This window comes from Sabethes cyaneus, chromosome 2 (genome assembly GCF_943734655.1).
Source record: "Sabethes cyaneus chromosome 2, idSabCyanKW18_F2, whole genome shotgun sequence".
Lineage (NCBI taxonomy): Eukaryota > Metazoa > Arthropoda > Insecta > Diptera > Culicidae > Sabethes > Sabethes cyaneus.
This window is the reverse complement of record NC_071354.1, coordinates 76,968,573-76,985,175: the sequence shown is the minus strand read 5'-3', so window position 1 is coordinate 76,985,175 and position 16,603 is coordinate 76,968,573. Positions and strand designations below refer to the sequence as shown.

The window sequence follows — 16,603 nt, the reverse complement described above, 5'->3', positions numbered from 1 at the left end:
CACACGTGTTTATACCCTATCGCAATGCTAATTCGTCACATTCAGAACCCCGTCTAGGTTAGTCAGAAAAACAAACAACAATCCGCGATGTCATTGAATCTAGGCTTCACCGCGAGACGCTATATGGAAGCCGGTTCTCTCGCTCGGTATCTAAAACGGAGAATATCGAAGCTTGCACTCATACTAACTCGCTTTATGATATTAGTTAGATATATGATTGTTACCACTCCCACTTGTTTGCAATGTTTGATGCGTTGTTTTGATTTTCAGCTGGTTGAATAGAGGTTTCTTTCTTCGCAAAACGCAACGACGTAAGATTTTTCTAAATATTTATTTCATTGTAAATCTTAAATTTGCTTTGATTTATCTTAACATGAACTGTTTTAAATTTTTGTTGTAGAGTAGTTTGGCTATTGTATATAAGATACCCATAAAACAAGTGCTTGTTAAACTTTAATACAACAAAAATGTCCCTTGCTTGTCGTATATCACAGTTGTAGTAGAATACGGTACTAAAGCAGTAATCCCTATTTTTTCAAATATTATTTACTCAGTTTTGTATGATACCAACACAGTGTTGGTGTGCTAGATCAAAGTGTTTGTTGCGATGGAAAACGCAAAAACATCAGAGAGTGAGAAAGAGGCAATAATCGAACCAACGCAGTCTCAGTCTCAGAACTTATTCGTTCCGATTAACAGTGTTCTCCGTACTGCGGCTATACTCGCGTGAGACTTTCTTCTTGAACCGTAATTAGTTTAGTGTTCGGGGAACTAAAACGAAGATAAATCGTAGTCCTCGTTAGGTTTGTGTTTGAAGACAGTTGGAGCATCTGAAGAATAGAAAAAACTCCAAATTTAGACCAAGTGATTCAACAGATAACCTAGATGCGGTCGAAATCGATCTAGATAATCAAAACGGTGTGCCATTCTAGTTTAAGGTATAGCAGCTGCGCGATAACCCGTTACGTAAGTTCGCTTTTATAGTCAGTCATTCATACACCAGCGAAGCAAAGTGAACAAGTGAGCGAGTCGTCGTACAGGTTAACAACAACCAAAAGCAGCTGATCATCCCGCAAGCAAAGCCCAGCCCACCAAGGGAAAAATATCTGCAAAACGCGAATAATGAGCAATAAAGTAAGTCAGAGAATCGTAATAAGTCAAGGAGTGCAGAGGAACAAAAATAGCCCGATGCCCCATCGTCAATATAACGTCACACCTACGTAGCTATACAGAAGCACAAAGTGCTGTAAACATTTTGCTATTTTTTGCGCTGTATAATGAACTGTGGAAGCAGCAGGGGAACATGGCCAGCAGTCTCGTTTGCTGAAAGACTTTGAATGGAGTTCAAGTTCAAGTTGTACAGGTTTTTTTTTTGCTTCTCGTTCGCTTCCTTCGTATCAATTTCTCATCACGGCTCACGAGGGTGAATAACTACCGAGCCGAACGCCACCGCTGCTGGCTGCTGGCGTTGTCGTCCTCGCCCGGACCCGTCATGCCGGGGAAGGAATGACTCAACGCTCAACATTACATACATTTTCTGCTCTACTCTGTGGCTTTGTGGCACGTCTCCGATCAGGTGTTTCGTTCATTGCGAAGTGTTGTTTATCTTTTGCTTGTTATGCCGGTTAAACATTTATTGCGAACACAGGATGCTGTGACAGTTACGTAGTAAAAATTCAGCTTCACAGAATTTAGAGAGGTTGTTGTGAAATTCTCTTTGCTAATATAGTTCTGGTATCCTCAAAATGGTTTAGCCATAATATATGAAAAATAAGATTTCAATGAAGTCAGGTCTAGATTTGGAAAATTTGTGCCTGGATATACAAATAGTGATAATTCTACGGAAAGTGTAACAAAATAAGTCATTTTTCTTATCAAAAAAATTTATTTGGTTTGCGAAAAGGCAAACCAAATAGCTACATTTTATTTCTGTATCATCGCAAAAGCAACGAAATCAAATATTTTCTGATAATTCAATATTTGTTTTCTTTTTCAACCTTATTGGGGTTGATGGCTTGATAGTAAAGTGCATAATAAAAAATTCTGGCCCAATCTCGGTCAATGTGCTAATAAAGCTTATTCGTTACTGCGCTTGAAAAGGTATTTTCTTGACTGATTAATCGTTTTCTTTTGTCTGTCATAGAAATATTTTCCAAGCTGGTTTTTATTGTTATCTCTTTCACTTGTAATTCATGGTCGATGAAACCAATAATTTTTTGGGATTGTTTTCTAAATAACCAACAATAATTGGGAATTAGCAGATTGTTGATAAGCTTGTTTTTTTATGATGTATTCCTGTGTCTTTGTCGAATAAACGAGTTTTTTTACCACGTTCAAAACCGGCACCAAGCATTTCAACAAGATTTCTTAAACAGACCTATAATGTATTTTAAAGTGTCTGAAAACTATACAAACTATGCACACAGCTGACATCTGTTAGACAGTTCCGCAGAATGATACATAGCAAAGGGTCGATCACTGCACTTCCTGTGACACACAGAGGTACATAATTTATTTCAAACTGCATATCTCTCTGAAAAACTATCAGCATTTGAATTTATAAGTACAAATTACGAAGAGACCTTGTGCTCGAATGGAACCATTTTGAAATTTTAATAAGTTTTTATTTCTATTCCAGTAACTGGTCGAAAATTTTTAAGCACATGAGAATGTAATTTTGCTCATAGCGATGGAACCTTGCTTGCTTGCAGTAAATGGAGCAGGTCGAAATTTATATGATACAATGTTATTAAGTTGGTTTAATGACTGAACGACAAAATTTTTTCAGCAGTCTACATAATCAAATAGCATTATATTTCACGTCCCTTACGGAGTTGGCAACTATACCGACTTCTTCTATTCAGTAGAACTTTCAGTTAGATGAAGTGTTAATTTGCCTCTGTTTGAAAGAACTTCGTCATTAATTGGAGTCAAGCTAATTAGACACCAAAAGTAAGTTACTAATACCGAATTGATTTATTGCACTTCTTTTTATTTATTGCATTTGAAAGAACCAGGTCAATAAAAGATTTTAGTGATATTGGATAATTTTAATTTATTTCCTTTCCGAATGTAGCGCCGCTCGGTTGACTGCACCCCATCGACATCTCTATATCGAGCTGCAGTGAACGTCAGCGACATCATGTCCTGGGCTCAAAATTTGACAGCGGGCTCAAATCAGACTGCTGCCAGTTGAGTGAAACGCAGTGCTGACATGCTATCTCATTTTCACACACACGAGATGTTGGCGGCGAAAACATGGTTGCATGCCGATGGGGTGGTTGACTGCATTCACACGTATCTATTCATACACATCCAGTTGGAAACAATCTAACATGAATTGAAATAAGCTATAGGGTACGGGAGGGTATTTTAAGCCCGTTAAGCGATGATATTTATTTTTTCGGCCTATGGCCTAGTTCTAGTGGAAGAACAGGTGATTTTGACGTTCTTGGACTAAAAAATAGTAGATTACTTACTGTCTTGAGAAAATAGTTATAACATATTAAAATTGTATGTCGGAAAAGTATATTTATCGGCGAAAGAGATGGCAAATAGGCTGAATTTAGAAACCTGCTGAAAATACCCTCCCGTACCCTATGTGGATTTGAACTACTTAGAATTCCCTTCAAACGTACAAATTAAAATTCTGGATAGAAATCCTGTACTTTTACTTTTGTTCAACATATTTATAGTTTATGATTGCAGAGTTTTGTGGATACACAGTCTATTAATCTATTTTTGCGTTTCTTCGTTCAATCTGCATGGTTGTTCATGGAATGCGATAGAAAGAGGGTTGGATATTGTTTTATTCTTTATACGAGGCAACATCTTGATGGTCCCTTATTACATGTTTCATGATCATGACATTAGTCTCCATATTATTCGCGTCACATGGCATTAATAAATTGCAAGTACCCTTCAGGTAACAGGTATCAGCCTCTTTGGCTCGAGCGGCACGTTCCTCACAATCATGTGGAAGATTTGTGCCTTTCCCGTGTTATCATTTACCTGATGAGAACGGGCAGGAAAACAGGAGGAATAGGAAAGGGGTGGATGAAGGATTTGGACAAACATAAACACATATATACCGAGTGATTTTTGCACTCCCGAGGGAATACTGTAATCCTTGGTAGTTAGCTTATAGTACACCCCCTGGGGGGTATACTCATGATGGATAAGAGCCTATAGCTCTATACCGCTTTCAGTAAGAAACATCAAAATGTTTCGTAATTTTAGTTTTCTATGACGCAATTGTGCTACTGCAGGACAGCTGCCAATTGCGTGATATGGTGTACCGTAGTCAGATTCACAGGTTCCGGTCCGAAAAACGACTTTTCTGCTCCAGATCTTACCAGTTCATCAGTCGATTCATTTCCGGTTATACCAGAATGGCCAGGAACCCAAACCAGATGAACATTCAGAATGCTTATTTCTTCTAATTGAGTGTGGCAGGCGATGACTGTTTTAGATCTTGAATTAGCTGCACAAAGTGCTTTTATGGCGGCTTGACTATCAGAACAGAAGTAGATAATTTTGCCTGTCAGTTCTTTCTGAAGTGCAAACTGAGCTCCGCACATAATTGCAAAGATTTCAGCTTGAAAAACGGTCCAATAACTACCCAACGAATAGGGTTCCTCCAATTCCAGCTCACGGCAGTAAACACCAGTACCCACGGCCTTCGTGCAAGGAGCTATTGGTATAACAGACCACATAGTCGGAAATTTTTATTTCCAATCAGCCTGACATCCACTCCTCTCTAGGAGGAAAGTCACTTGAGAAAGTCCTATACGGAAAAGTACGCATGAGCGTTACATCGCTAGGAGCAAGGGCAAACTTGTCCTCAGCAACAATTTGCGATCACAATCGAGTATGACCAGTGGAACCGTCCACAGACTGCCAAAGGCCAATCGCGTCTAGTCGATAAGCACATATTAGTGCCTCTTGCTTCAGGTGGAAATGTAGAGGTTTAATATTGAAAATAGCTTCTAGGGCGGCAGTAGGAGTTGTAGTAAATACATCAGACATTGCCATTAAACACATCCTTTGAAGATGGTTTAGCTTTGTCTGGAACCATACGCCAGTATTGGTCTGACAACGACCCTGTACAACCAGTGTATGTATTTGGGTTTAGGCCCCACAAAGTTGCCAATTGCTCGTCTACATTGCCCAAAGGCCACGCACGCTTTTTTAATTCGGAAAATCAATATTTGTGGACCAGTCAAGCTTGGAGTTGAGAATCGAGCCCACGTACTTTACCTCGTTCACAATATCAACATCCGAATCGTAAAAACGCAGAGCGCGACCTCCATTGATATTTCTACGTCTTGAAAATAAAACGATAGATGTTTTCTCGGATTTACCGAAAGCGCAGTTTCTTGGCACCACGTTTCCACGACGCGTAGTGCCTGCTGCATCAAGTCAAATAATGTGCTCATGTACTTTTCAACTGCTAGGATGAGATAGTCATCCGCAAAACCATTTGACGGATAGCCTAGACCATTGAGTTTCCTTAGAAGGTAGCAGCGCCCGATCTCCAAGAGGTTAAACACAACAAAGCTGCCAGTAAGACCTTACTACGCTGGCAACGGCGCGTTATGTACAAGATATGGGAGGAGAGATCTGTGTACTATCTACGGCGTCTATCGGATCAACTGAACTGCTGCAAGTATCGCGGCATCATGTTGATAAACACCACATACAAAATACTCTCCCAGATTTTGTTACACCGGCTGTCACCGGTAACATAAGGATTCGCAGGGAATTATCAGATAGGTTTTATAGGAACCCCTATGGACCAAATTTTTTCTATCTGACAGATCTTGCAAAAATGTTGAGAAAACAACGTGCAAACGCGTCACATCTTTATTGACTTGAAAACAGCATACGATACAACCGATCGAGACCAGCTAAGGTAGATAATGCATGGACACCGTTTTCCGGACAAACTAGCGCGACCGATCAGTGCTACAGTGATGTGTTTCATGCGCATCTCGAGTACCTTTGAGATGCGACAAGGGTTGAGATATATTGAATGCTTATTCAGCATGCGCATGCCTTAGAATATCGCTCGTGAGCGGAAAATCCGAAGAATAGGCCTCGAAACGAGAGACAAGATTTTTAGCAAAGGTAACACGGGACCTAGACTTCGTAGACGGCTTGGTAGCCAGGAACATTGCGACGGCGGAGTTTTTGGTGATAAAAAAAGCTAAGACAGTTAATTGAGTTTGATAAATTTCCTATGGAAGGTAATTATATTAGCTTATTTGCAAAAAAAAATCTGCGTCCTTGCGAGCGGCCTTCAGGCAGCTAACCGAAACATTCGCCATGGTGCACGAAAACATGCGTGTAGACGTGTTTTTGAATTCCCTCTTCGTTTTATTTATCAATTCCTCCTCAGTTTTCGCGACAAAATTGTTGGAGTAAATCTTACGCTTTAGTTTTGCCCAGAAATTCTCGATGGGACGAAGCTGGGGGACGTTGGGCGGGTTCGAAGACTTCGATATTCAGCCGCTTCATCTCCTCCAACGATTGCTTCGAGTAGTGGGCTTACGCCAGATCCGGCCAGAACACCGCGTCTTTGCTCTTGTGGTATTTCTTGATGAACGACGCAACTTGCGGCAGGCACTTCGTACTATAAATTTCCCCGTTCAAGGCCAGTCCGGAACGAAAGAAGAGCGGCTTTGACATCCCCTTCTTGCTGATTGTCAACCACAGCAGCACCTTCTTGGAGAACTTGGTGTGTGAAATGAAAATCATCTCGGAGTTCACTTCCTTCGTGGGGTAAGTAAAATACGCCAGTCGTTGCTATCCAGGGTGAGAAAGGTCTCGTCGTCGATCACCACCGCCACGTTGCGATTCGCCGGGAAAATCGTCTTGACCATCTTATTCAGCCGCTGCCGCTGCGTCATTGCCTGCAGCTCCGAGACCAGTGGACGGGACTGCCGCTTCCTGACATGTATGTCCCAGTTTGCCAGGTACTTTTTCACTGTTTGACCGGTTGTACCGACCTCCCGGCTAAGCGCACGCAGCGATGTAGTCACTTTTCCCTCAGTCTTTTTTTCCAGCATCCATTAGAGCTTCTTGTTGCTCAGGGTCGTAAGCCGCCCGGAACCGGGCTTTCTTTCGACGCTCTGATTGTTGTCCAACAGTGCCAAGATGTTATAGATGCCGGAACGGGCGTACCCGGCATCCATAAAGTGCCGCATGATGTCCGTTTTCGACGCGGCGGGGTACCGTTTTTGAACACGCACACTTCTGAACGGAGTAGCTTCACTGTTTTCGCTATCACGGTTAGAGTTCGACTGAAAGAACCGTAGAATTTTTTTCAAGTAAGCTAATATTTCATGGGATTTATTTAATTTAGGTATCAAACTCCGTAAAAAGTTCATTTTTTAATGCATACGTTACATGAAAAGTAAAGGCTCTAAAGTGACGAACACACTCTTTCCACTTGACAAGGTACACAACTCTCATTCTTTATGGATTTAAAGCCTGTCCGCTATTGACACTGCTCACGGGACAAACACATTCTTGACTTCTCCAAGCGGATGGTGCTGCGAACAATATTTGGTAGAGCACAAACTGAAAGCGGAGAGTCGCGGAGACATATAAATCATGAACTACATACATCGCTTGGAGAGATTCCTATCGTACATCTGGAGAATGTCGGTAGGGTACGGTGAACTGGACATGACGTAAGGATGCCATATGATAATGTGGTGAAAATGGTTCTCTTTAATAATCCTACCGGCAACAGTAACGGTAAGGCCCAACGTGGAGATGGCTCAACCTGGTCGCCTACTTTTCTAATATTTGAAACAAAATCTTACGGTCATTGCTGGATTCAACCAAGAACGTGGACATCCAATCGCCATTCGATGGATGATGGGTGTGATATGATGGCTTTATATAACGTAGAAGATAGAAATGCTCAGTATTTTCTGTAATGAATATTTTCAACTATTATGGGAAAAAATGTGTGTTGTCTTGTCTTTCCTTCTTTTGTTACTAGATTATTGAATATGGGGTAATAAACAAACAATATTCGAAACTTTTAAATAGTGAAAAATCGTAGTGAATAATATCGCTGACTCTCTAAGTTAGATTATTCTTCCAGATAGACAGAAAAGTTTTCTTCGAAAATTAAAACAAACGAATAATAAAATCTTCATATTAATGCAGTTAGCCAAAAATAATCTGCATGGCGTCTGCCAAATCGAAATAACAGGTTAATTTTCGTTGTTTTCATTTTCGTATGCGCATTATCAGCTGCTTAAAAAACCGGCAGACTGGAGCACTGTTATGGGAGAGTCGGAGAATATATATAGTAGTGGGCTGTGTTCGAAATATCGCACAGTGGGATCAAGGTTGTATATACCTATGCTCAGAAGCTTCGCATTCGCATATAGCAAGCAAGTTCCAGTATGTAAATCCGCTAACCCAAACGAAAACATGCCTTAGGCACCGGTTCAGCTATATTAGCATCACGTACTCGTGCTCTATGATGTCAACAGCCGGTGTTGACCATGAGCTTTGCTATGCCGTGATAGGGCAATTAGGGGGCAAAATGCGCACAACACAGTAATGATCCTGTAAAGCAAAGACGCGCCCAATGTTGTGACCAACTATTTGAGTATGTAATGAAAATTTTAGAGAAATGCAAATTTTTAACAACCTAATCGAGCTCGAAACAATTTAGCATAAAAAGAAAAAAAAAAAGGTTTTACCACCAAAAAGTAACAAATATTCATGGAAAATTATGATTCGAGCTGCATGTTTCGCTCAATGATTAAAGTATTTTTCCCGTTTATATATAAACTATAGAAACTTGAAAAGTGGTTGATTTTCAACGTAATTGCTTCAATGAATTTACGTAAAACGATCATATCATAAAAGTGATATGTTTAATTGTGGAATTCCCATTATCTCCAACGTGCACATCTTGCCTCATGTTCCCCACGACAAAAGCGACGCATCTCGATCACCGTTATGGTGATTAATGTATTTACATCAACATGTGCTTTGTAGCGGTTGTTATTGAACTGTTGGTTCCGGTTACAGGCGATAGATAAATTTTATTACAATGGAGTAGTTTGAAAATTTCTGGTAACGAAGAAACTGGTTTACCGGCTACGTTGAACTTAAATATTTAACTTGATAACATTTACAGATTCTCGAGAGAAAGAGGCCATTGAACCACATATCGGATATGAAAAAATAATTAGATTCATAAAAACGAGTTTATTTTGTTCAACAGCTTGTGTTCAATAAACAATCTATCTTTCGAGAAATTATTCCATCCAATTGGTATTTTGATATCACATAAATTTTGTCAATTATTTATGAATTTTATTAACAAGATGTAGATTCTTATTGAGACATCACAATGCAACAAATAAAATTCTTGAAAATGTAGTGAACAACGTGATATTTACAAAAAATTTAAAAAAAACTAATACTGAATTTACTTTAACTAGCCGATTCAAGATTCTGAAAACAAAATAAAATTCTATCGCGTAAACTCTGCGACAAAATGAAATTCAATCGTATAAACACACGCGAACAAAGGGATCTGCGTTCTGTGAATTGATAATGAGGAGAAGCCTTATGCTTAAACGGCTTTCTTAGACTTAACCCTTCTTTATCGACAGACGTCGTGGCCGGCTATTAGAGTACAGGACAGTTACGGGGCTAGTGCAAAAATCCTACAGACTCCATCTAGCAGCACCGTCTAGCCGAGATTCGAACCTACGACAACTGGCTTATTTTATACCAGCATCGTACTTCGAAGCTAACTGGGCGATTGTAAATCAATAAAAAAACATATATTTTAAAATTTGTTGAGATCACTTACTTTAGTGTCGACGGTTCGTTATCAATCCTGCGCTGAACGAATTATGGTCCTCCTGCACTGTCGGTCCTGGGTCTGCTGTTCTCCAAACTCCTCGAACACCAACTGAACGTGCATCGTGCTCGACAGCGCACAGCCATTGGATACGGGGTCTACGTTCTCTTCCTGGTCTTCTGCTAAAATAGTTTTGGCTACTCTTTCGTCGGGCAATCTGGCCACGTGCCCAGCCCTCCGCAGCCTGTCACATTGTACATTACAACATTTTGCGTTGAAAGCTCCAAGCACTCGTTCATCTGCTTCTTTTAGCGTCCATAATTCATGTTCGTAAAGGACCAACAAGAGGATTAGTGTTTTGTAGAGCGCCAATGTTGTGCGAATTTGCAAACTACGGGACTTCAACTGGTTACGTATTTAATCCATAGAAAGTCTGATTCGCAACTGCAATTCGTCGTTTTACTTCGCGGCTTACATCGTTGTCACATGTCACGACCGTAACTAGATATATGAATTCCTTCACTATTTCAAATCGTTCTCCATTCAACTCCACCCCGGACATTTGGACTTCCAGGTTCTCTGCCAGCAGCCATATACTTCATTTTGGCAGTGTTAATAGTAAGTCCCAATCTCGATGCTTCCTCTATTAAAGGCCTTAAAGCCTCTTCCACTGCTCTACGGTTGATTCCGATGACACCGCCGTCAATCGTAAAACCAAGAAGCATGTGAGATTTCGTGATGATAGTCCCGTTCCTTTCCCAGTTCGCTCTCCGTATCATACCTTCCAAGGCATTGTTGAATAGCAGGTTAGAGAGTGCATCTCCTTGCTTCAGTCCACCTAACGTCACGAAAGCGGCTGAGGGCTCCTGCGCTATTCTGATGTATGATTTTGACCTATCCAACGTCGCAAGAATCAGCGTAACTAGTTTCGTCGGAAAACCTTACTCTAGCATTATCTCCCAGAGCTCATTTCGTTTGACTGAATCGTACGTCGTCTTGAGATCTACAAACAGATTCATAATGAGCGACCCGCACGAGAACAAGCTTGATACTCGCCAACGAAGGATTCCGCTAACGGTCTCAGTCTACAGAACAAGATACTGGAGAGCATCTATTATTTATTTATTTATTTCAATTTTTCATCTGACCTTTAAGATCTCAATGAAATTTGTGGGTGGAGAAAAGCCCACTAGAGGTTGACCCTCAAGTGCGCGTAAAAACCCCAACATCTTTTGACAGAGTTTACGATTTACAATTTTACACTTAGTAATTCACTAAAAATACATTATTCGGGCCAACAAACTACGTACAACTACAATACTGGTACAACATTAACATTAACTTTAAACATCTTAATTTGACAATAGCATATTACATTACTTAAATCAATTTTTATCTATTTAATAATAATTTATCGAACTGTGGGCCTGCATTAAGACTACGTAAATTGTCACAGATTACAAAAAATGCAAACGATTTTTAAAGACATTAATACTGACATTGAAATCGAATTCGTCAAATACTTTATTAAACACTAAACACATGGCTCTGACAGGTTCGTTCTGCGCATACTCTGTTCTATAAGCATTCAGTCTAAGGAACCGTCGAAGGCGAAGATTTCTTGGAACAACGTTAATATTAATTTGACTCAAAATTTGAGCAGCGTCTATTCCACCTGGAAGTACTTTTCCTACGAAAACTGCCTTGGCAATGTCACGCCTTTTTTCTAGAGTATTCATGCCAAGTAGCGCGCATCGGTTCACATAAGGTGGCAAGTCGTTTGGGTTATTCCAGGGCAGAAACCTCAAAGCGTAGCGGACAAATTTCTTCTGAACTGCTGCTATTAGGCAGAATTGAGCAATGTAATGTTTCGATAGGTTTTACACTCTACTCTACATTGCACTTTTTTAAATAGAGTGAATGAAGCCATCCAACCATTCCTCCGGTATTTGTTCTTCTTTCCAGATCCTGACAGCGATCCGGTGGAGTAATGCGTAAGGCCGCTCGCCCACTCCCCGCTTTTAGAGGTTCAGCCGGATTACCGTTCTTCCTAGAGAAGTTATAAAATTCGTGCAAAGTTATCGAACGCGGCAATACATAACAAATATTTTTGTCATATAACAGCTTATCAAGCGCTTTTTACCCGATAATTAGATATACAACGGTTGAATAAGCTACTATTCAACAAAAATGTGTGTTTGGTAGTGGTCAGAATTGATATTTGGTTCCCGAAAATACCGTACGATGACATTCGAAAAGTGTCTACCGTCAATCAAAACATGATCGATCTGAGAGCCAGTGTCTACATTTGGATGTTTCCAAATATTCAGTCGTGGGAAGTACACAGATGCTGCAGATGGCCATTCCTTTGGCCGAAGCAAAATTTATGATCCTAAGACCGTTAGTATTGGTCAATAGATGAAGGTTATGTCTTCCAGTGACAGGATTGAAAAGTTCCTCCCGCCCGACCTGCACATTTGCATCTCCGATGATGATTTTCACATCATGTTTCGAGCACTCGCCATAGGTCCTCTCGAGCCTGTCGTAAAACTCGTCCTTAGTAATTTATCATTTGTCGGTGCGTATACGGTCATTAGGCTGTAGTTAAAGAGTTTGCTTTTGATTCTCAACAGACATATACAGTCATCTACGTGCCTCAACTGGAAAACTCGAAGCTTTTGCTTTCGTAAAGGCCCAGACACAATGCATACGGATTTTATTAAGTTGCGGCAATTTGACAATTTTTTCATGGGTTTTCTGTCAAATATCCGCAACGTAGTAAAAGCCGTATGCGTTGTGTCTGGGCCTTAACACTACGAAACCGGATTCATGTTCTGTCTTTCTGCCGCCACCGCACTGTAATGGATGCGCTACTTGAAAGAAGAAGTACCTGTAATAGAGTCTGCTGCCCGGAGCTCCCTTTCTCCGAAACTTGGCCATTGAAATTCCTGAATAGCAGCGAATATCCACTCTAAAGAAACTGACTAAAGAAAAGACACTGGAGCTCAGTCACTCGCGGCCTCCTGTCATCATTAAACCTGATTTGCTCAACGATGATTGTTGTGCGTGACTCTGTTCAAAGTTGCTAGGAAAAGTTCGAACAATATTTTTTCGAGTTCAACATTTAGGCGATTTTATGAACTGTACGATACAAATTTGATTGCCTGGTGTTTTCGTTAGGCAGCACGGATCGATTTCGTGATGATACGATGATATTTGTTGCCGGTCATTAGCAGTCATTGATTTCTCCCGCGTTGATCGACTGATACTTCGCAAGTTTTCGAGCAATAGATTCAGAAGGTTTGATCGAGATTCATGCGCACTTGGTTTCGACGAAACGAAAATGAGTTACCTGTCACTTCTTTAATCAGTTTCTTTAATCCACTCCGAGTCGATTTCGCTGTCGAGCAAGCAAGCCGACTCGTGTCGGTTCATGGAGCGTTCGGACATTACATGTACTAAGGTTTTAATCTTTTTCCATTAATCGCTTCCTTATTCTTTATCGCATCCTATACCGATTGATCCGTTCCGTATTTCCATTTTCTTAGTTCGTGGCAATTGAGAGTTTCGGTATACCACCTTACCAAATTCGCGATTCCTGCATCCCTATGATGGATCTGCCATCTTAGATACACCTTCGATATACAGTATTTCATATTTAGCCGCTTGCTCTGAGACAGACGCTGTTTGAGTCGCCCCTCATCTAGAGAACAGGCGCTCAAGTTCGCACCTCCTAGTTTAGCTATTCCAGTATGTACAAAAACCATCTACATGTGCTACTAAGTGATGCTTCGAACCCTCGGAAATGAACTAATGGCATTTGAACCAGAAGCTAGGCAGCAATAGTCCAAGGATATAGCGCTCTATTTTGCTCTCTAAAAATAATATGCCGATAACGTTTTCAAATAAATTCGTGTGGTTCAATGGTTACCTAGAACTAGAGTCGTAAAATCAGGAACTGAAAACCACACAACCCCGCACCTAGCTTGGCTACTCAATTATATAAATTGGAGTATAGTCAGTACACAATCATGGGTCACACACAATTGTGGGTCATTTTAGGTCTAGCTGCTAATTTCCGTTTAAATATCACTTAATAATTGATGAAATTAATAGCACTATTTGTGATTGTGAGTAACAATTTTGTCAATCAATTAGTATAACAATCATGCATTAATCGACAGTTAAAGTTAAAATGACCCATAATTGTGTGTGACCCATGATTGTGGACTGACTGTATTTTATGATTGTGAAGAACGTGCTGCTCGAGCCAAAGATGCTGATACCTGATACCTGACTGTATTTTCAGGTATGGCTCGTGGGGGCAGGTAGTGGCTTCTGATGGCCAAAGCTATGTTGGGTGCTACTTTTTATTTACTTTTCCCATTTCATTACCTTAATAACATGTTGGTAATTTTCATAAAAAAAACTATGAATTAATAATAAACATATATTTTAAGATTCGTTAAGATTATCATTGACATTTAGGTGTATCATGCCGTCAAAGATATCACTCTATAAATTATTTTTCTTATCTATCCCCCTGTAAAAGTAAAACCACTTGAAATCCGAAAACTCACGTGTCTTCTTACAGTCAATTGCTTCCTCCTCTATACACAAAAGTTCTTCTTCTATACACAAAAGTTAGTCATCGATCCAAACGACTTATCTTGACGACCTTAGAAAAGCATGTTTCTGCCACCGAAAATGCACTTAAGTTCCTAGTAACCGTCTCGTGATGTTATCAGGGGAAAACTCCATAGATTTTGTACAAAACTCGTTATCAATTACGGTTGCTCATTGCACTTGAATGTTCCGCACTCCCTATTTTCTAACCCATATGTTTCAACGATTATTGTCGCAGTATCTAATTGATTTCCTTATTTTTCTCTCATTTACCTTAAAGGCTGAGACAGACGTTGACAAGATGGATGAAGAACAACCGGACTTCAGCCAACGTTTTAACGAAATGCGCCATCGGAATCATCTGGTCGATTGTTCGTTCAAAGTGGATGACAAGATATACTACAGCCATAAGTTGATCCTTTCTGCCGCTAGTCCTGTGTTCGAGGCCATGTTCTATGGTGCTCTAGCCGAGAAACAGACCGTCAAGATAGCCGATATTCGATCCTGTGTGTTTGAACGCTTGCTGGATTTTATCTACGTAGGGACGATCGATTTCGAAGGCATGCTGCAAATTGAAGAAATTTTGGAGCTATACTACTGTGCCCAGAAGTACATGATAGATAGTTTGCATAAACAGTGCGTGAACTATTTCGGTAAAAATATTAAACCGAATAATGTGTTGAAGATACTCGACATAGCTTACAGGATGAATCTGGAAGATATTATTTTCTCGTGTTTGTGCGTCTTAAAGCATTTTCTATCATCAGGCATGAGCTTGAGCAACATTATTTTGGAAAGTAACCACCATCTGTCCAAGAGTTGTGTTGATCTAATTCTCGAAGATAACTATGAAGTTAAGGACAATGTGATCTGTATGATTCGTGCATGGTGCATAACGGAGTGCGAACAAAATCGACTCGAAATGAACAGTGACAGTTTGAAAACGGTTCTGCAGGATATTGAGCTACCCGACAAGTTAAAGGAGACCATTGTAGACTGCAGCTTTACAAGTTTCCAGCCAGTGACCTCGGGGGAGAAGTATAGCTGGACTCCAGTACAGCGAATTCATTATAAAGCGGTCCGGCCTCTGATTATTGGTGACGAAATGTGCTTCGAGGCTGGCATTTCGTGTAACCGCTTTATCGTGTTGAAATCCCTTTCCATCAATAGTCGACTGACCCCGCAGTTGAAGCAGGACGAACTGCGGCGTGACACGTATACTGAAAACATTGCCGTGGAAATCTGCTCCAAGTTTAGCAATAAAATCGAGCCGATCTTCCGAAAGCAACACTTTATCTGTGATGTCCCGTTCAACAACAGCTTGGAAATTAGTTTGGATAATCAGATCGTTCTCTTCCCAGACATCGTTTACGTTGTGCGCCTGAAGTGGGGCCCGGAAAGTTTGGGTTATGAGTACCCTCGTAGTATTTTATCTTCTTATGGAAAATGCAAACAGTTTAGGATTAACTTCTTCGAAAGTATCTATCTGGAGACCGAAGGTAGCATCCTGAATGGAATTATTTGTGATCTATACAAATAGGTTTATCTGAAATATGTAACAATTTTTACGGCGGTCGTACAATTTTTATTGTACCGAAATAAAACCGCCGCCATCCTGATAGATACAAAAGATTTCTCGCAAAACCTATCAGTTTGAGCAGTTCTATTGATTTAGACGATTCAATGATAATGAAAAAATTGTAATTTTAAGTTAATGATTGACATTTCTCGATTACCTGTATCAGATAATTTCTAAATCATACTGATTCATTTTATACAATACTTTTTTTAAATATACATGTGAAGCGTTTACTAATTATGATCTGTCCGAATATCATATGTCTCAGCATCTGTTACTGTCTTCTCTTTAGTAACAAATTACTTTATTTCTGACATTCATTGAATCTCGCATTAGTTGAGTAATCCAATGTGATCGTATTCTTACATTCTTTTAGGCTTATAACCATCACATAGTTTACCTCCATAGAAATGAATCGTTTTAGATCACGGGTTGAATTAAACAGTAAATTACTATTTGTTCATCTTGGGATGCTTCTTTTCAGCTGTCATGCTTTTCACCACGAATTCGACGGAATTAAGCTTCAGTTTTACTTACTTCTCTATAAACAT

General features: G+C 40.1%; 1 protein-coding gene across 1 annotated transcript; it reads left to right on the top strand.

Annotated features, from left to right (window-relative positions):
• The first annotated feature begins 702 nt into the window (after positions 1–702).
• LOC128734032 (kelch-like protein 28) lies at positions 703–16,260 on the top strand. Its single transcript, XM_053828002.1, has 2 exons — positions 703–1,134; positions 14,754–16,260. The coding sequence occupies exons 1-2, from the start codon at positions 1,123–1,125 to the stop codon at positions 16,011–16,013; spliced, it is 1,272 nt and encodes a 423-aa protein (XP_053683977.1). The 5' UTR covers positions 703–1,122; the 3' UTR covers positions 16,014–16,260.
• The last annotated feature ends 343 nt before the right edge of the window (positions 16,261–16,603 follow it).